This window comes from Polypterus senegalus, chromosome 18 (assembly GCF_016835505.1).
Source record: "Polypterus senegalus isolate Bchr_013 chromosome 18, ASM1683550v1, whole genome shotgun sequence".
Lineage (NCBI taxonomy): Eukaryota > Metazoa > Chordata > Cladistia > Polypteriformes > Polypteridae > Polypterus > Polypterus senegalus.
This window is the reverse complement of record NC_053171.1, coordinates 41,992,076-42,013,960: the sequence shown is the minus strand read 5'-3', so window position 1 is coordinate 42,013,960 and position 21,885 is coordinate 41,992,076. Positions and strand designations below refer to the sequence as shown.

Here is a 21,885-nt window from a genome sequence, read left to right as displayed (position 1 = left end):
AATCATGACCATTGTAATCTCAGTTTGGTGTTTTGTCCCAGAATCAGAACTGTGTCCATATTTATCAAGCATCTCAGAGTTGGAAAAACGTCCCAACTGGCTCAAAATTCTCAGAGTGCCATAAATGTGGTCATACAGTACTCTTAGGAGTAGGAGTAGAAACATTTTATACAATTCCCTAATGTAGGAAACTACTCCTAACTTCACCAGGATTTAGGAGAGCTCATAAGTAGTCTTAACTTCACCAGGATTTGCCCAAAGATGGCAGTCAGACAGAGACTGGCACACGTATCCCAGGAAAGGTGGATTGTTTGGAAATGCTGGGTAACAATGAACTCATAAAAAATAATTAAAAATAATGCATGTAACAAATCTTGTAAGTTACATGACCAATTCATCTACACAGAGAAGCCATGCTCTGTCTGCCATAATGAAAGTATTGATAGCATTACTTTTTTGGCAACAAGGAAAAAGCAGCTTTGCAATACCGATAATTTGGCTATGTCATAATCAATCATTTCTTAACTTCTGCGCCAGACTTTGAACACCTTTACAAATTTGTACATTTCCCAATGACTCCATGATAGTGAATGTTAAAGAACTATGCATGCAAATTGGTATGTACATAAAGATCATGTCTCTTTGAATGGTTCGCAGCTGAGTGTGAAGTGGCTGGGATGAGAATCAGCACCTCCAAATCCGAGACCATGGTCCTCAGCCAGAAAAGGTGGAGTGCCTTCTCAGGGTTGGGGGAGAGATCCTGCACCAAGTGGAGGAGTTCAAGTATCTCGGGGTCTTGTTCACGAGTGAGGGAAGAATGGAGCGTGAGATTGACAGGCGGATCGGTGCGGTAGCCACAGTGATGCGGGCTCTGCATCGGTCTGTCATGGTGAAAAAAGAGCTGAGCCGTAAGGCAAAGCTCTCAATTTACTAGTCGATCTACGTTCCTACCCTCGCCTATGGTCATGAGCTAGATCACGAATAAAAGCGGCTGAAATGAGTTTCCTCCGCAGGGTGTCTGGGCTTTCCCTTAAAGATAGGGTGAGGAGCTCAGTCATCCGGGAGGGGCTCAGAGTAGAGCCGCTGCTCCTCCGCATCGAGAGGAGTCAGATGAGGTGGCTCGGGTATCTGATCAGGATGCCTCCTGGACGCCTCCCTGGTGAGGTGTTCCGGGCACGTCCAACCGGGAGGAGGCCCCGGGGAAGACCCAGGACACGCTGGATGGACTATGTCTCTCAGCTGGCCTGGGAACGCCTTGGGATTCTACCGGAAGAGCTAGAAGAAGTGGCCGGGGGGAGGGAAGTCTTGGCCTCTCTGCTCAAGCGGCTGCCCCCGCGACCCGACCCGGGATAAGTGGAAGAGGATGGATGGATGGATGGATGGATGGATAAAGATCATTGCCCCAAGTGTGGATGAGCCACAAGCAATACTGCAGTATTAACATACCAGTAGTCCTGGATTCAAACTGTATTAGTAGGCAGCATCTTACCCTGAGGATATGTGAGGCTAGATCACGGGTGTCAAACTCCAGGCCTGGAGGGCCACAGTGCCTACAGGTTTTTATTCTAACTCTTTACCCATCAGTGACCACTTTTCACTGTTAATTAACTCCTTTTCCCTTCATTTCAATAGCCCTGTTTTTAAGGATTCAGTCCTCTGAATTGATTATTTTATTCATTAAGTGACAGCCAAACAGAAATGAGACATGAAACGAGCCAACAGATGACCAGCTAAATTGGGGCTTCAAACTCCAACCAGTTCCTTAATGAGAAGCTGATTCTTGCTGTTAATTAAACTCGTTATTGAATTCCATGGCTTGTTGCTGCTCTCTTTCTGCCACAGCAGACATCTCCAAAACTGGAGTTTTTTTTCTAAGAACTCCTAAAATGTTTTGGTAACATGAGGTATCAACCTTACTGAGACCTTCATCTTTATTTTCAGATTTTGTTTGATGGGTACAGGTGAGCTGGTCATGTCCTGCTAGTTTTACGTCTCATTACTGTCCAGCTGCTAATAAAGGAAAAAACAACTAAGGGGCCTGAGTCAAGCTAAGTAAAGCTAAGGCTAAAGAAGTTAATTAGCATCAAAAACTGGTCACTAATTAAGAAGATGGTTAGAATGAAAACATGCAGCCATTGCAGCCCTCCAGGACTGGAGTTTGACACCCCTGGGCTATATGGATGATTGAGAGCAAAATGTCGCCCAAGTACACTGAGCTTTGCACTCCATGAACCCCTGGGGCTTTTGTGTTACATTTTTAAAGCCCAGGAAGATTAAAAAAAGGTGTGTGAGAATCCTGGGGCATTAGATAGATAAGGGGGGAATCACAGAATGGGACACAGCACATGACTCTGGAAGATGATTGGGAACACTGGAAGAGTGAACGTGATTTATAGCCATAGTTATTCAGTAACTGTTACCTTATGAGGCGCTTCCCATGCCCATAACAGCATGAAAGTGATTTTTCTAAAAATACAAGTGTGACTTGTTTATTGCTACATTAATGTTTTTGCTCTCAGGATTTACTCTCACTCTCATGTGTCTTGGTTTTTCCATTTTGATTCTCGTACTACGCATCCTACCTTATTGTGTTTTTCCTCTTGTTCTTCTACTACTTTGAATATTATTATTATTATCTTTATGGTGAAGCCTTATCATTAGTATCAGAAAAACTACAAAATGTCATCATGAGTGGTGATTTACAGCAAGGGGTGCCATAAAATCAGATATGGCTTCCTACTCCTCACTAGGACTGCAAATAGGACACTTTGTAACTATTTCTCATGTCCTACTCTGAGCTAGGACAAATTCATATCCTAGTTCGGCTTTTAGTGCAATTCATAGGAATAATTCTTAGATGCTTGATTAATACAGGCCCTGATCACTTTAAACATTATGCTTACCCAATCACAATGGCTCAATGCCTAAATGCTCTAAGCTCTTCCTATACTGTTCTATTTTGAGAGTCCCAGTTACTGTTTAGTAGTTTGGGGAATCCAGACTTGTCTCATTGTAGGCAAACAGTACTTTGCACCCAAAGCTCCTGGGGGCACATTATAAAATGTGATACAGATAGGAGAGATTACCATTCCCTGGCCTAAATCATGAGAATCTGAAGTGCACACACCGTACAACACTCCACAAGTCTGGTGGGTTGGTGGGTTTGCTTGTTCTCTGTCTCCCATAGGAGGGCTTTTTCTCCTCTCCTTTCAAGATGGAATCCCACACTTTGTGTCCAAATCGCATCTTCTCAGCCTGTCACTCCTTTGCACTACATATTTTAAGTAACATCTTGGGTATTTAAGTATAATAAATGCATAAATAATTAAACATATTGATTATGGGCACTGAACACCATTAATTATTTTTCAATTCTGTATTTAGGTGGCTAGAACTCTAATGATCACCTCCATTCCAAAAGAAATTTCAGATCCTGGACTCATCACAAAACATTTTCAGTAAGTCTTTACTTTTTTTTTATACTTTGCTACTAATTCTAACATGTGATATGTAAAGTTTTTGCAATTTTAACAGTCAGCAAGAAGGTAACATATTTTATAGTATGACTTTAAAATAGGAAAATAAGGCTTGCTTCCAGAAATCAGAGACATCAATAACTGTAAAAAAAATTTAAAGGTGGTGAGGTTAAAGAAATTATTATTCCTAAAAGAAACATTTGGTATTTTTGAATACTAAGTTCTGGTGTGCTACCATTTACTACAGAAATTTGCTTTGTTATGTTGTATTTAGTAATTTTATAAGCATTCATGTCTTCCTATATGCCTTATTGTGATGGGTAAGATGTCTGCATGTAACGAGAAAAGGGAAAGCAAAAATCTGCTTGGCATGGTGCTAATAACTAATAATGAACCAAAAGTGTAATAAATGTTTAATGTACTGCATTATCATTGTTTCACTGAAAATCTACATTAAAATACGTAGAGAAGATTCAGGTCTGTATACTTGCTCTTCTGCCAGTCAGTCCTCCTCCTCTGTCACTCATTTCATTTTAAGCTGAAAAGCAGAATCTGTTCAATTTTCTCATATTTAGTTTTGAACATCATTGAGAATGTCAGCAGTTGCATGGATTGGACCAGATTTTGGTCTGCTCAATTTTGTTCGACATGTTCCTTGTCATTCCATCACAGGGCAGACACACACAGCTGCTAACTAACCTAATCCCCAAACCTTCACAATGTTGAAATGAAACAATAGGCCCTGGAGGAGAATGGAGAATGATCAGATTCCACAAAAGCAGCCCCTGTACTGGTATTCTAACCAAGAACTTGGAAGTGGTGAAGCAGCAGGAAGCATTGGCTCTGCTCTGTGTCCAGTACTGCTAGGATAGGCTTAGACCTTCTGTAGTCCTGAATTGGATATCAATTCAATATTAGATTGCAATCAAACAAATGTAACCTAGACATATTTCAAAGATATCATGTATCTTATGTGACTACATGTGTGACTTAAACTGTAAACTCCTTAGAAATCTATGACTGCAAATGAAATTATAGGGGAGCTTATGGGTCTTTGTGTTCCTTTGTCCAACATTGCCTGCTTACTGTAAAGTAACAAATTGAGTGAAAGGCCATTTTCCCTCCTGGCAATTCAGTTTCAGTTTATTACCACTAAAAGTTATAGTACAGCATTAATAGGTGGTGCAAATATGGGACTGGCATGTATGATAGTATTAATGACTGGTGCATGAAAAATGCAAACAGTGGCAGTAATTGTAAAGTTAACTGTGAATGAGTCAGTAAATAATCTGCCTCTGAGTATGCAGTCCTCAAGGCATCATAACAGAAGTATTTGCCCCAACATGGACATGAAGGATGCAGGTGGCATGTCATAATATTCAGCTTTTTATCACACACTTGAAGTATCATAAGTTTTGAAGAATTCTGGGTTTTTTGTTAGCTGCAGAGCACATTTAGAAAGTGCAGAGGAGGTGACTTCTTGAGATTTGTGGAAGGATTGGGGAAATGAATTAATACATCAGAGTGCCATTGATTTGGGTCATTTCATTAAATTGACCTAAATGGCTGAAATCAGTCAGTCATTTTCCAACCTGCTATATCCTAACACAGGGTCACGGGGGTCTGTTGGAGCCAATCCCAGCCAACACAAGCGCAAGGCAGGAACAAATCTCCGGGCAGGGTGCCAGCCTACCACAGTGACTCAAATCACTTTGGTGAAAACCAGAATGTCCCTAAAAAGGCAACATTAATATGTGGCATACACAGTATGCAAAATCTAAACTGACATTGCGTTACACGTGTACACACAAACACAACAGAGCTTATTACAAGATGACTAAGTGTAGTCAAAACACCTAAAAATTAGTTGAGCAAAATTTTGGCTGAATAAGGTGGTGGTTGTTTGCCTTTTGTGCAGGAAAGAGGACACAAGATTGGGATTCCCTTTTTCTGGCCATTAGAAACAATTCCCAAAACACACACCATGAACTCAGGTGCTAATTTGGTTGGTGTATTTGTCAAAGCAAATATGGAATTACACAAACACAATATTGAACAATTTAAAGGTGTAATAAAATAAAATCTAAAAAAAACTGTGGATAGGTATAAGACAAAAATCGAATCATGTCACGGTGAAGTCTTCTATATGCCTAAAAATAACATCTTCGTTTTCTTTTCAGCGAGGCCTACCCCAGCTGCACTGTTACAGACGTTCAATTTTGTTATGATGTCCGCAAGCTGATGAAACTGGATGGAGAAAGGTAGGCTAAAAAGTACTCACACATACCTGTAATGTCCTGTCATAAGTGAGATACCATGTGACTTCAGAAATCATAAGGACCTGTAAGAAGATAGTTTTTTTTTTGTTTGTTTTCTATATTCCACCTCTTGACTTAAGTATAATTGATGGTGCTTTTTTCTAACATGAGAAATCTCTTAATAACCTGTACTTTGCAGACGTAAAGCAATGAAAGGACGTCTCTACTTCACTGCCAAGGCTCAGAAGGAGGGGAAGATAATGATCAAAACTCACCCCTGTGCTCAGATCTTCTGTTGTGACATCTGTGGCTTTGAACAGGTCAGGCACATGCCTTGCCAGAATATTTACATCTGAACAGGGTTGACTGCTAACTGTTTGTAATTCATGGTAGCCTTCACGTTACAGCATGAAATGTAAGGGGATGTTGAAGTCCGGCTCGTCTTAGTTAAAACCGTGCTTATATATCCTTACACTCTACTCTTACAATGTTTGCATGAACTGCAGTCCCCATTTCTCTGTGCAATCACAGCCAAGGCAAAAAATGGACACGCTGCCTAAGAAAACCCTACTTGTTAGGGTTTAATATTAGAAATATTAAATCAAATCAGCGGCACGGTGGCGCAGTGGTAGCGCTGCTGCCTCGCAGTTAGGAGACCCGGGTTCGCTTCCGGTCCTCCCTGTGTGGAGTTTGCATGTTCTCCCGTGTTCGTGGGTTTCCGGGGCTCGGTTTCCTCCCACAATCCAAAGACATGCAGGTTAGGTGGATTGGCGATTCTAAATTGGCCCTAGTGTGTGCTTGGTGTTTGGGTTAGAAAATGGATGGATGGAAATCAAATCAGCAAAAGTGTTTTTTAAAGATTTATTTTTTAGTTTTCCGGTTGTAGGGGGGTTTTTACCCCTAAATATTCTTACATCGAAATGTCTTTTTGCAGCCAATTGGCCAACCTGCCAAATGAATGAGTAGCTTCTTATTGCTATATAATGCCTGCCTAAAGTGCAATAATTGTGTGTTTCAGAGTCTGTATTGTCAATTACACCACAACATAGATGTGTAGGTAATATTTTATTAATCAATTTATATTTTATATAATGCTTTTCACAATACTCACTATAACAAGGTAGTTGCAATAAAAGAATAAAATGCAAACAAGTAGGATAACATAGAGCACTGCAAGACAATTCACATGTACATCACACAAAAGTGCACAGGAGTAGCTGACATTAACAGCATAAGGTAGTCAACTTCAGTGTGGGAGAAATATAAGTCTGTCAGTTATAAAAATATCATAAACACTGGCATATTGAATCATGAGCTTTAACTAAACTTAAATGTTAATAGTGTCCTGTCTCCAATCTTCACCTCTGCCCGTCAGAATAGCAGCTCCAATACTTGGAAATCGATCTTAATATTGTTTTAAATACTGTGTTCATTTTTAATTTTGTTTTGACATTTTATAACTTTTCATACTGTATTTCATTTCTATACTTTTTGTGTTTCTTTCTGTTGATGCAATATGTGGTGTAAATATGACAGAATAAAGTCATAAACCTTAAGTTGCCTCAAAATTACACCACATTGTCTCTAAGTGTCTGCAGCATCTGCTGTTTTCTCTAAATATCAGAAAAGTTCTGGCAATTCAATAAAACATCTTTATAGAATTTTCTTTTTTGTTTGTGATGTATTTGAAATAGCTGGAACCATTACTTTATTTTTTTCTTGAAGGTAGATGGCCATGACATTTGCTCTGTCTGTATTACAGTGCAATTATTTTTAACTGATGTTGTTGGCAAAAGACTTAGAAAGCTGATAAAATCTTAATGTTCTCTTTTGTGTGCAAAGCTAATTAATTCACTAAGTTTGTTTGGCATAAAAATTCATTAGATTATAATAATCAAATGGTCTGATGAATTTGATGACCTTTCAGCATTGCATTCTTTTCACTTGTCTGCAATTTTCTCCCCACAAAGATTATATATAAATATGGAAATTGTGCTTTGAAAAGCGTGTATCATTCTGACAAATAGCAAACCATGCCAGGATGAGGGGTGTAGCCTAATGGCATCTTTGATAGGGTATTTTATTGTGTTCAGCTTGCGTGCTAGCTTTTACAGTTCAGGTTCATTCCAGTGCAGCAGTAAAAGACAAAACATTATTCTCTAATTCTCTGCTAATTCGTTAACAGCACAGCCATCAGCCAGGAATGCACACATGTCAGAATATTTTTTTATAAACAGTCTAGCATTTCTCTTTTAAACTGAAAACCGGCCTTATAATTATTCATTATTTTCAAATAGAGCTGTGAATTGAAATTACCCAGCAAAATGCCATCTCTGACTATAAAAATAAAAGATAAATATGATTAAAATAAGTATATATATTTAATGTAGTTATGGCTAAGAAATCACCTTCACTGTACTTCACAGAACATGACAGACTTTATAGAACACTCCAAAAAGAAAAAAACGCCTGGGGGTCCCCACATTTTACTCCATACTCTAATGACTCTCTTTGTCAACTCATCTGTGCTCCATTGTCCACATTTGTATAAAAACTGCAATGTTCAAAGTAAACTGGCATAAACATCAGTAAAATACATGAGAGCAAAGGCAGAGTATCACAGAGTGGACAGATTAGGTCTTGTCAGCCATATTTTAAAGGTTTATTTCATTGCTCTAAAATGGTGGAGAAGAAAAAAAAAGATCCAAATACTGATAATATTCATTCAGGGCAATTTTTCTGAAAATGATGACAGGCTGGATGACTTGGTGACGTAGGGTAGGGGTGGCAGTACTGCCTCGCAGTAAGTAGTCCTCACTACATGGAATTTTTATGTTCTCCCTGGGCCCGCTCTTCAAAGACATACTGGTTCGGTGAATTGGTGACAATAAATTGGTTCTAGTGTGTGTTTAGTGTGTGTGTGTTAGTACTGTGACTGACTGGCACCCTGAACAGGGTTTGTTCCTGCCTTGCACCCTTTGCTAGCTGGGGCGGTCTCCAGCCACCCCAGGACCTTGGACTGGATTAAGCAGTTTAGAAGATGACGTGACATGATGACAGACTGGAAATTTTTAAAAATAATATCAATATTTTCATTATCTACAACTTTTGTTTGAAACATGCAGTACTTTGTATGGGAGGTATTGTCTGCAAAAACGAAAATGAAAATGAACTTGTATGCAGACTTTGGAAATGAAATTGCAAAAGAGAGATTGCATTTTCATTTTATAATTTTAATTTTCACTTTCTTTTTTGCATAAAATAACTCCCTTAACTTTTGAAGGGGAACTTTTTTGTGTCATTTCTGGTTAAAACTTAAAAGAAAAATGTTTTCAATAACCTACAAGTTGCTCTGAGCTAATTTTGTTCAGAAGCTATAGGATTCTGCCTTTACAGAATTAGGATAAGTTTGAAATAATGAATGGAGAGATTGAGACATAAGTAGACATCACCCTGTAAATAGCTATATCGAGCTTAGGGATACCTAAAACGTGAAACTTTAAACTCCACTGTAAAACTGCATTCATACAAATGGAGATAGTGTGAAGAGGAAGCTGGATATGCAGAATACTGTCATTAGCTGGACCTGATTTTTCAAGGACAGGCTTGCGAGAAGCAAGAACCGATCCTAAGCCAATTTTTCTTTTGCCCATTATCTTTCCGTCAGTGTCTCTGTCTCACACTGTGCTAAAACATTTCTGTGTCAGTGGAATTTCAGGCCAACATTTCAGATCTGTGCTTAAGTTTCAGATTACAAAGTTCATGACTTGTTCAAAAGTTCAGCTCTTATTTTGGAATTTAATGTGGCTTACATTGTGTGTTTTCAGAGTTCCCATAAAACCCATGACTTATCTAAATCTTAACCATTTTCCTAAATACTCCCTACACCTCCCCCAAACATGATTGAATACTTTGAAAGCTTAAGCTCCGTACATCAATCTTGCACTTAATAAAATTAACAGATATTGTTGTTTTCCCAAAAAATCCTTTATCTATCTATCTATCTATCTATCTATCTATCTATCTATCTATCTATCCGAGCTGAGTCGGGTGGCAGGGTGACAACGGGTCTGGGAGAGGAATATTGATTATTGTATTGATTATTATTGTAAATTTATGAGTATTGTGGAGTGGAGGGTGCTTTGTGCACATTTTAATTGGAATAAAGTCAATTATTGGACTTTTATCTGGTGTCTGGAGTCTGGTCTGAGGGTTCAAGGGGACGACAGAGCCCCCTATCTATCTATCTATCTATCTATCTATCTATCTATCTATCTATCTGTCTGTCTGTCTGTCTGTCTGTCTGTCTGTCTGTCTGTCTGTCTGTCTGTCTGTCTGTCTGTACTATATTGTACTTTGTAAGTAGATGTTGTCCTTACCTTGATTTATTCCTGGGGTCTCTGGGGTTTTTAAACCATTTCAAGTGTTATCATTACATACCACCCACGCAAAAGGAGATGAGGCATCCTTATACTATTTGGCCACTAACTAAGGGCTAGAAAGAATGCTGGACATTTTCTTTTCTGAGCTCTCACAAAGTACAGAATGGTCCAAATTGTATGTATATTTTGATTGACTACCTCAAAGGTCATTATAATTGATAAAGCAGGCAAGCATGTAGAATATACAGTCCTGTAATTTGGCTTTAGTGTACCACTACCTAGTCCAGGACCCAGCTTTCCAGCATGGTGATGCATCAGTGGTTTGTTCTATGGATTAGTGTAACACTGCATCCTTCATAGATTGCCATGCAAATTGGTGTTCAACTATAAGTGAATTGATTGATATGATCTCAATTAACTAATTTCTTCATCCTTAGGTGGATGCTGAGCAGTATTACAGTGAGCTGGAGGAGAAATTGACAGATGAGTTTAATGCTGAGAAGAACCGCATTACTCTAAAGCGCCTTGAGATGGCCTTTGTCACCTTCCAGGATGACAGGATGACAGCTGTGTATGTATAAAGGTGGTGATGGTGTTGCCAATGTTCTGTGGTTCAAAGAGTAAGCAAAATATGTTTTAAATAATATTAGACCTGTCTAAACCTTTGAAAAGTAACATTAGCACACATCATTAGGGCGATCCTGTACACATTTGTCCAGCCATACAAGGCAGCAAGTAGGACATCACCAATCACACGCAAACACACCTCCCGATTTACCGAAGTTTGTTTGTAAATGCTGCACTAGGCAAGCATAGAGTCAGAGACCACCTTTAACTCTTTTTCTCTCTCTCTGAATGCTGTCCTTTGCTTCTAGGATTGTCAAAGATTACAGTCAGACCCCTTGCCGCAGAAGTCTACAACAATCTAGCATTACAACTGTTGTCAAATCCTACAAGTGGGGGGTGCAGTATGCCCCAGCACCCAATGACATCATCTGGTAAGCAATAAGTCCAGCTCAAAGTTGCCAGTGTTTATTTTCAGTTTTTCATTGTCATAATGTCTAGCTTGTGTCTTATAGGGAGAACCTGTCAGTTCGTGGTACCAAGTGGTGGATCCGCTGCATCCTTGTGAACCTGTGCCTGTTTCTCCTTCTCTTCTTCCTTACTACACCTGCCATCATTGTCAACACTATGGACAAGTTTAATGTCACACGGCCAGTGGAGAGTCTCAGGGTGGGTGCTGAGCGTATGTCATAAATGGGTTTGCCTTTTAGGGCTTTGGGCTACTGCTGCAGCTATTTTTGAAACAGTGTAGTTCATTTACTGCACCACTTAGAAATGTTGAATTACAACAGTGCATATATCAGATCAGCCCAAGTTGGCCATAACCAAATATTTAGAATGAAGAGTTTAGTGCAGTTTGTATAAAGTGAAATGATCAGCTTTGGATTTCTTATGCCTTCTGTATTACTCTAATAATGGAAGACAGTGGCAAGGCTTGCTCTAGCTTAGTAAAAGGCAGGTACACTTTAGGCCTTCAATGTAAATACCAGTCATTACATGTAGCTGCTATGGAATGGCTGGGACTGAAAATCCAGCATCCTCATGTGTAAATTGGGCTGTGGCTGTTAAAGGAGGCTTACAGCAATACAGTACTAGAGAGGCAGACCTTCCAATTTCCAGAGTGTCCATTGCTCTTCTGCACCAGGAACCAGGATAAGTCCTGTTTTATTTCCACTTCCTTTTTTTCTGGAACCACCCAAGAAATGTTCATGGCTAGTTTGGTTTGCACACTCTATGTGAAGAGTGTAGATGGAAATTCCTTCAATATAGTTTGTGTCACCATAAACCCTGGTTTTGGGGCTATTTTTAAATACTCATTTTAGCTTTTAGCTTTTTTTACAAACTTCTGTCACATTTTAAGTTTAATTTTAAGTACTTGAAATTCGGACTGTTGGTTTTAAATACATCTTAGGAATATTATTCATATGGAGACTATTTAGGCAAATGGTCAAAAATGCTGGAAGAAAAGGGCACTGTGCCTGCCTAAAAGCAATAGGAAACAATTAAAAGCCAAACAGCAAAAAAAGAAAATTAGCACTACACTACTTTCCTTCGTATCTTCCACATGAATATGAGCAAAAATCAATGTTATTTTCATTTACACTAATCTGTGTATGAGTTACAACTACTTCACAATTGTCCCTTGTAAAGAACACCTAGAGCCAAACCTCTAGCTTGTTTCAGGGGCCTTCTCTTAGTAGAAAAGTGGCGTTACTGGCGTGCCAGTGTCTAGCTCACAGGAAATGTAGAATTTCAACATACAGCCTTGTGACTTTCTGGTGTACAGTTTTCCAGAGTACATTAGTTTAGCTTATATTACCTTTTCATGGAAAGTACTTTGGAACTGTAATAGATGTTGTATTTTTATGCCTTGTAAGACAGTACCTTCCAATTCAAAGGTGACTTATTCTACATCAAACATAAAAGAATGTTCATATATGACAAACCCTAGTTTGGTGATCAACAATGGACTTCTTCTTCTTCTTTCGGCTGCTCCCGTTAGGGGTTGCCAGAGTGGATCATCTTTGTTGTCTGCATATTGATTTGGCAAAATTTTACACCGGATGCCCTTCCTGATGTAACCCTACGCATTTATCCGGGCTTGGGTTCTGGCACGAAGAAACACATTGGTTTGTGCATCCCCTGTGGCTGGGTTGGTGATCAACAATGGACTTATACATCATTAACCTGTCTGGACCTCAGTAGAAAGGTGTGTTGAGGAATCATTAGCTTCAGTTAGAGCTGGAACCAATGAAAACAAGGTCTCAGGAGAAGACAGGTTTACTCCATGTTTTTTGCAATATATATATATATATATATATATATATATATATATATATATATATTATTTTTTTTCAGTCAGTCATGTGATAACTCTTTGTCTTTTCCATGTTTACAGAACCCCATTGTGACACAGTTCTTCCCTACATTATTGCTTTGGGCCTTCTCTGTTCTTCTGCCATTCATTGTCTATTATTCTGCCTTCTTGGAGTCACAGTGGACCAGGTATTGCAACAGGCTAAAACTATAAGAATGTAACAAAAATAGTAGTTAATAACTATACAGTGTATTAGTGTCTGATGAAGTGCGCTCCTCTGTCACAGTACGTTTGAGTTAAAAAATGTATGAAACATAAAGAAGGTAAACACAATTTCGCATACACATTATAGTTTTGTCTATACCAAGATGTCTTTTCCATTTTTAAATATGCTTATCAAGCTGTGTCTGGTGAATCTTGGATTGATAAAACTTGGTGAATGTTGACCCTGAACTGAACTAACTGAATTCTGTTATCATTGTAATTATATTGGCACAGGAAATGCACTTTGCTGTGTATGCTATAGATGTCCATCTACCACTGAAAGATTGTGTAGGCATCAGTCTTTACCATTCAGTAAATATTCAGAGCTTGGGCTCGCTTTGCCTTAGAACTTGCAGAATGAAGGATGCTGCCTTCAGTGAATGCGATGTGGTGTTGCCATGGAGATCCGGCTGGTTCCCTCTCACTCAACTGCAGTCATTTTTGCCTTGTTCTTCTCATTCAGAATATGTTGAAAAAGCTGTCACTTGGAAAACATAGATTGTACTCTAGGCCTGTACCTTATTTTAAGCTGCCACACACTGTGGGCTTGTTTGTTTCTTATAGAACTAACTGGCAAATTTGTGGAAACCTGGACATTAAGCAAGATATAAGTTAATACACAGTGACATCTGTCATTGCATATTTTCACTCATACACAGAATGAGTGTTTTCATTCAGCTGTAGTCTTTTTTGAAATTGTCAAACACACACACGAATACCTAACATGAATTCTCTCAAGGCTGCACGTGAACAGGCAAACATGTACAAATATGAATGCATATGCATACAGATGCATGTGAACATTTGCCTGTTCAATAAGAATATGTGTAGTAGTACAATAAATAAATAAATTACAGATGTTTGTGAGAAATACAGACGTGCATACACATACTCATACAGATGTATAAATGCATGCTCAAGTAAAGATGCAAAAGGCAAACATCTTTACTCATATATAAAATGTTGAATACAAATAATCAAATGAATGTATTCATAGAGATACTGTACATAATAAGTACATGCATACACGTGTGTGCAAACAGAAGAATGCATTCATTCTGACAAGAGCATATTAATATGATGAAGTCTGTCAGTGTACACATGTAAAGACGAAGTAGTGCTTTCATTCTCAAGGAGAAACCACCTCACAAATACTGTACTTGTGACTGCACAACTGAGGAAGAAATGCAAGCCCCTAAAACTCTGCACCTCCGCAGAAGCTCATTTGATGGGAGCCTGGAATGCAGCTGAATCTTTGTGGTATGGAGAAGAGATAGCAGAGAGAACTTTGATTACAACCTTTGGAATCCTGCATTGCTAAATTATAGAACATGAAAGAAAATTATGGGGCAAAGGCACTATTTATGTAATTAAATATTTCCTGCAGTTTTAGTTTAACATTTTGTAAAGAAGTATAAATAATATCAAGATTTAGCTAAAGGCATATATTTAGACATGTAGTTTACTGTAGACTTAAAGATGTGTCCTTGATTTTTTCATCCTTTAAAAGATATTTATTTTGTAGAAAGGCCATTTCTTCTTTTAATGTTTTATTTATTCCAAAAGTATGCCTTACAAAGGAAGTGTTACAATATGACAATCAAACCGGTTTCAGAGAAACAAAATTAGGAGATTTAAAAGTCTGTTCTGTCAGGAGTACAATCAGTCCCATATATCACTGAAGCAATTAAGATTTCTAGTCATAAACCACATTAAGCCCCCACCCTCACCATAACTGGGCTAATTAGTAGTAAAAAGAGTCTCGCTGTGTCATACAACCTCTTTTTAATTAAAACAATACTAGTTTATTAGAAACACAGGCAGGAGCCCAGCAGATTTACTTTAGAATAACATTAATGAATTTTTTGCAAAAGAGTAAAGAAGCTGTGCAGTGTTCCACGCAAAAGAAATATTATTTTTTAGTTTTAGATTATACATGTATTTTTCTTAATGAGTTACAGAAGTTGCATTAGAATTCTTACAACTGAGTAAATTAAGTTGATGCACTAACAATGTAAAGTAGAAAGTAATGGTCAGTTTATCACCAGGTAGTCTAAAGCAGAGTTTCCCAAACTTGGGTGCCCACACCTCCAGTGGGTACGAGATGACATTTTGGGAGGTGTGACGAAGACGAAGGGTACATTGTGATGCCCCAAAATAGTGTGAGGTTTGCAGTCCGACTTTATTGTAGTGCATGTCGGTGTCTTAAAGTGTGCTGTCATTTGAAGGTCATTTATTAATTAGTGCTCTTGTTTTATGATATAGAAAAGAATCAAACATTGCACACACAATTGTCACCTGTGAATGAGCTCCAGAAATGAGTGTTCTCTCAGGTTCCTTGCTGCAGGTTGAGCGTTTGTAACGGCGAATAACTTTTTGAAGAGAATGGAATTTGGACCTTGCAATGATCTTTAGAGGTTGGCCAGATCAAGTATTGATTTCTGATCATTTTTTTACTTATCATCAAGTCCTTCCATGAGAACCCTGATTACAATGAGGACTGTTTCATTTATGTTAGGTAGAATGCTCAGAGGGAACTGGGCGGTCCCGTGGCCTGGAACCCCTGCAGATTTTATTTTTTCTCTCCAGCCGTCTGGAGCTTTTTTTTGTTTTTTCTGTCCTCCCTGGCCATCGGACCTTATTCTTATTCTGTGTTAATTAGTGTTGTCTTATTTTAATTCTTGCTTTGTCTTTTATTTCTCTTTTCTTCATCATGTAAAGCACTTTGAGCTACATTATTTGTATGAAAATGTGCTATATAAATAAATGTTGTTGTTGTTCTGTGCAAGCTGTGATTGTAAAATGTCACTGATTTCAACGTTTGTTTGACATTTTTGCCAGAGGAGGGAACAATGGAGGCTTAACTGGATGCAACACCTGCTGTTTACATTCAGCTTGCAGTCCTGGCGGTAGCGCAGCATTTTTAACTGTGCACTGCATTTGTTTGTGAATTGTGTTATTGGGGAACAACGCTTGTTGACTGTGTTTTATTGGTTAGCAGCACTCCAGCACCCTTTGTTTCACTGGGGTCTCCAAACCACTAAAACACACAATCGTTGATCGTGTGTCATTTCATTGGGGTGTTTGATGCTTCACAAGATTCCCTGACCCCATAATCATCAATCAAGTGTCTAAGATTCTCGGGGGACACATTTACTAGATTATTACTGAATGTTATAAAGATAAATTGCTCAATTTATATTTAAATAAAAAGGCTATTTTTTTGATTCAGCTCATTCACCCACAGTACTGTAGGTGCTTCAATTTGTGATTCAAAAATTACAAATTTAACTCGTTCATCCTCAAATGTGATATTACTTTTGTAGGGGGTGTGAATATAATTAAACTTTTTTTGGGGTGCAGGGCATAGAAAAGGTTGTGAACCCTTGGTCTAAACTCATCTGAAATAACTCCAAACAATGCTGTAACAGGACTTGTAATTATAATAAATCCAACATTATTCGATAGATGAGGAAAAAAAACTTTTCCCAAAGGGGTTTTAATTTTGGACAGTCCCAGAACATATGCCAAAGTGAGGCCAAAGTTGTCTGGCATCATTCACAATTAGAGTTCAATAGCTGATGTATTTTAGGTCATTTCAGTTTGACAGGTGTGTCCAGTATACTGCTGAATTACAGCGTGTTTTGTACAAATTAATGAAGAATGAAAGCTTTGAATTATTGAATTCTGTTCCTTGCGTGAGACACTGATAGAGAGGGGTCTTTCCCTGCATTGTAGGTTGTCTAGCTGTGAGTACCATGACAGTAATTGATAATGTAGTAAAATGATTACAAATTAATTAGTTTATATTAGTTAAACACTGATCCTGTGCAGGATTTGAATATAACAAGGAACAGGTTGCACAGTTTTTTTCTCAACCTCTTTAAATGTGTGTGAATCCTCATCTTGGCCTGGAAAAGCAGAGCTTAACTGATTCCTGCCTCACACAGCTTATGCTGTGAACGCTAAGGGTCGCTGTTGCCCCGTGAAACCCACCAGACAGACGTCCAAGACACACATTTAAAACACCAAGAATAATTTCTTTAATAATATTCTTCAATAAAGTGCACAAAGCACCGCACACTCCACAATTCTTCCAATAATCAAAATAATAAACACAGTCCTCCACTCCCAGCAGCTCCATTACACTCCCTCCCAACTCCGGCTCGGCCTGCTGGTTTTCCCAGAGTCCTTTTATAGTCCGTGACCTGGAATTTTTTCTTTCTTTCTCTGGGTCAAACGCCACATCCTCCTTCACTAAGTATCCCGGAAGTACTGCGGGCTTCTGTCATGGTGACTCCGAAGTACTTCTGGGTTAGTGTAATAGGAATAGTCCCCAGGTTCTCGGTGAGCTCCCCCTGGTGGCACCCACGGCATCCAACATGGCCGAAGAAACTGAATCCATGTCCCATGCTGCCCTGAAGGAATCCGGGGATCCATTTCCCTCCAGGGGAGCTGCCATCTAGCGTCCCAGGGGATGTAGTGCCCTGAAAAGGCTGCTTTTCTTCCTGTTCTCTGTTGAGGGACGTCCCGGCCATACTGAAACGCCAGCCGTCCATCACAATGCTTAATCAAATATAAGAGTCTGTCTTTATAGCAGTTGCTACAGAAGAGTCAAGATTGATGAAACTTTGTCTGCAGTTCATGAAACATATAAATAGATAAAAATATATATACATACACACGCACATACACTCTATGGTCTGAACACACACCAGAATGACTAAAAAGAAAGAAAATTAAAAAGAAGGAAACACTTCTGACTTGGCTGTCCCATTTCCAATGATTGTTGTTGGTATAAATGAGCCCGAGTAGTGTTTCTTGACACACTTCAGCTGAATGATTTGTTGGCTGACATTACTCAATGTGTTAGTGTGTCACAGAGAGAGGATGTGAGGCATTGTTTATAATGGCACACTGTTTGTCTTCATTCCCTCCTTTGCTACTACCTCCAGGTGGTCCAGAGTGAATCCCATAACTGAGCCTGTCCTTTTATTTAGTTTGTTGATTTGTTGGGCTTTTCTTGAAGTAATGTTACAGACCCAGCACACCACAGCAAAGAGTATCGCAATGGCCATCACAGAGATGTAGAATAATAAATAGATACAAAATCAAGCATCCTCAAAAAGAACTTCTCCTTTCTTTGTAACTTGCTACCAATTTGCTTTCTATTTCCAGTCTCTCATTAATAGCATTACCAAAGATTTTTTTAAAAAAGTCAGAGGTAAATACAAATGGGTTACCCTGTGCAGTCTCTGAACATTCTGAAATAGAAAAAAAAAAGTGTTTCTTCTTGTCGTGTCATCCAATTCCATTGCTTGATTTTTCAACTGTAATTTAATCTTCTAGGGCCACTCCCCGCTTCATGAATGTTTGACTTGTTCCACATAAGATCTTAACATATCTTTCAGATATCAAGTGGAGCACCCAATGAAGTCTGCACTTCAGCTTACTCATCTACTGTAAATCATTATTTTAATGTCAGTACTATTTTGCATTTTCTCAAAGTTGTCCTCAACATTGTTCTATCCAACATGTACTGATAGAGTTCACATTGTCTCAGCAAGATCTTTCCTTCCTAATTCCCATGTTCAATATGACTCATATTCCAATTTATTCTATCTGAAAGTTGTATACAAGAACCTGTAAAACCTGTAAATTGTACTTTTTATGCAGAGTTGATTTTTTATTGCCATGGGGGAAAATATAAAGTTTTGTAACAGAACAAATTGGCAGCACAATAACTTGAATTATTTCTTTAATTTGGATTTTTCACTGATAAGGCTTCTTGGTCTTTTAAAGTGGTGGACACTGATACATGTTGCATACGGGTTTACACACAAAAGAAGATACCCGACCAAATGTTTATCTTATTTTTATTTGGCAGAGATCAAAGTCTTGGATAACTTACAAATCATAAATATATTAATATATTGGTAGTTAAACTGATCAGACTAACAAGGGTGTATTTTTCGGCATGTATACTTTAATAGAGTACAATCAATTACATTGTCACCTGGCAGTGCTTCAGCCTGTTTAAATTCTTGGCTAGTATGCCTTCAGTGAGGAGTCTGCTGTTCCTCCCATGCATCTGTAGTTTTCTCCAACTGTCCAGTCACAAGCAGCAGAGCAGATTGGTTACTCTTAATTATGCTGGAATGAATGAATATGGGTGTGTATATTAAAATGTGCCCTGTGTTGGACTGGCCTCCAATTCAGGGCTGCTTCCTGCTTCTGAAGGGGCTTTTTAAAGTACTCTGTATTTTTCACCAGTAAGCTAATGTTTAAGGAGTTTTGTTGGAATCCACTTTGTAACTTTAAGCAGGTGACTAAACCTAGTATTGTCCCAGTTTTTATTCATAAAAAAGTGTGCCTTGCTACACAGGTAAAGTGCTCTAGGATAATTTAAAAGTAAATACATATATTTCTGTTTGCGTGTATTTTTTGACTAGTATAAGTCACACATGGGTTAGGTGGACATGTTTTTAATTTACAGTGTCCACAGCAGCAATTGTCCTGTTTGTGTCCAATAGATATGCTTGACCAGTAGTGTTTTACTGTTTTTTCAGATCCAATGAGAATCAGATGACAATGCACAAGTGCTACTTTTTCTTGGTTTTCATGGTCATCATTCTGCCTTCCCTTGGCCTTTCAAGGTGAGCCCAGTTTCAGGTGGCAATCAACAAACTGAACTGACCTTTTTATTATTTGTTAAGCACATTCTACCTTAAAACTGCAAAAGAGCATTTTTTCCTGGACTTGTTCTTCCCTTCCACATTTTAAAGATTTGCATGTTAGGTTAACTGGTGACTGTAGATTAGCTTGGCATTGTCATTTTGTCTTGAAGTGGAGTTGCATCCCATTCAGGTTTAGATCCTCTCTCAGACTGGGAATATCCAGATAGCTACTGTGTAATGAATGAGTGGATAGCTCTGCATATTCTCAAATAAAGACTACATATTTTATCTTTGTCTTCCAGCTTGGATTTGTTCTTTCGGTGGCTTTTTGACAATAAGTTTCTTGATGAGGCCGATATCAAGTTCCAGTAAGTACTATACCTTTAAACATAATTACAAGCTAGTGTTTGACGTAACTGTACCCAGCCGACTTTTTCTACTCTTCTTCTCTTCTCCCCTATAGGTGTGTGTTTCTGCCAGACAATGGCGCTTTCTTCGTAAACTATGTAATCACATCCAGTCTGATCGGGACAGCCATGGAGCTCCTCAGAATCCCAGGCCTCCTAGTTTATGCAACACGACTGTGTTTTGCTAAATCTGAGGCAGAGCGCATTCATGTCAAAAGGGTATGTGTCTTTCTAAGAGTTAGAATGAAATATGACACATTTCTAGTGTAGTTTGTGACTCAGAGATTTATACTACTGATGCCTGCCAATCTGTAAAATTAAAATTACATTTTTTGAAAAAGTCCATGTTGGCTAAAATCATCCTAACTAGATGTTACAGTTTTCTTTAATTTGGACGGCAGCAAATGATAACTTTGCCTGCTAACAGATGGGATTAGACATTGGCAGATCTACCATCATGATGTTCTAGGTATGCTCATAGCCTCCACGCAGCAAATTAACTAAGTGGGACCCCACCCTACTCAATGAAACAATGTACACTCCAATGCCAAACAGACCAAGAGGTGTCTCCCCTGCATAATGAAACAATCGAATCTTGACACACTGAAATGACCAATGCACAAAACACAAGAGTGGGAATTACTGTGCATCATTAAACTACTGCTTTGTTTTAACTTTGTCAACCCTCTGTTAAGGAGCTAAGTTACCCAGGGGCCTGTGGGGGTCTTAATCCGGGTTTGGCAATAGAGTTTTGAGGGGTCATGAATCAGAATTACTGCTATTATTTAAGCGGTCTATCTCCTTTTCCTATTATGTACAGTCTATATCCTTGTCAAACAATTCAATTCCTTGCCCTTGTGCCACCTGCTTATTTTTATGCCTGTTGCCTTTTGAAACAGCAATATCATTCAAGTAGTAGCAAACGGTTTGAAATCCTGGGGTGGATATCCTTCCTGTAGGACTTGAGTATCCTTCTGATTTTATCACATATATTACTCCATGTGGTTCCCTCTTGGTCATTTAGTTATATTAGGCATTTTTTTCTGTAAAACACATCACTCCTTGATCCAATTAATGTCAGAAGCTTCCCTCACCAAGTCTATTGTCAGCGTTTTCCACCATGAGATTACTAATATTAGAACACTCAAGATGAGAGCAGGCCATTCAGCCCAACAAAGCTCTCCAGTCCTATCTACTTATTTCTTCCAAAAAAACATTGAGTCGAGTTTTGAAAGTCCCTAACCTCTTACTGTCTACCACACTACTTGGTGGCTTATTCCAAGTGTCTGTGGTTCTTTGTGTCAAGAAAAACTTTCTAATGTTTGTGTGAAATTTACCCTTAACAAGTTTCCAACTGTGTCCCCGTGTTCTTGATGAGCTCATTTTAAAATAACAGTCTCGATCCACTGTACTAATTCCCTTCATAATTTTAAACACTTCAGTCAGTTCACCTCTTAATCTTCTTTTGCTTAAACTCTTAATCTTTCCTCCTAATTCAACCCCTGTAGCCCTGGAATCAGCCTAGTCGCTCTTCTCTGGA

The 21,885-nt window shown here is 38.6% G+C and overlaps 1 protein-coding gene across 4 annotated transcripts in view; it reads left to right on the top strand.

Moving 5' to 3' along the window:
- tmem63c (transmembrane protein 63C) overlaps nucleotides 1-21,885 on the top strand; it is a 192,761-nt gene that overhangs the window by 161,636 nt on the left and 9,240 nt on the right. For all 4 annotated transcript variants that reach the window (XM_039740989.1, XM_039740991.1, XM_039740988.1 and 1 more), the window contains 10 exons: nucleotides 3,385-3,458; nucleotides 5,657-5,737; nucleotides 5,934-6,054; nucleotides 10,554-10,687; nucleotides 10,992-11,114; nucleotides 11,196-11,349; nucleotides 13,079-13,185; nucleotides 19,831-19,917; nucleotides 20,241-20,306; nucleotides 20,402-20,564. In XM_039740989.1, coding sequence (XP_039596923.1) covers nucleotides 3,385-3,458; nucleotides 5,657-5,737; nucleotides 5,934-6,054; nucleotides 10,554-10,687; nucleotides 10,992-11,114; nucleotides 11,196-11,349; nucleotides 13,079-13,185; nucleotides 19,831-19,917; nucleotides 20,241-20,306; nucleotides 20,402-20,564 — 1,110 coding nt within the window. The remainder of the gene's footprint in view (nucleotides 1-3,384; nucleotides 3,459-5,656; nucleotides 5,738-5,933; nucleotides 6,055-10,553; nucleotides 10,688-10,991; nucleotides 11,115-11,195; nucleotides 11,350-13,078; nucleotides 13,186-19,830; nucleotides 19,918-20,240; nucleotides 20,307-20,401; nucleotides 20,565-21,885) is intronic.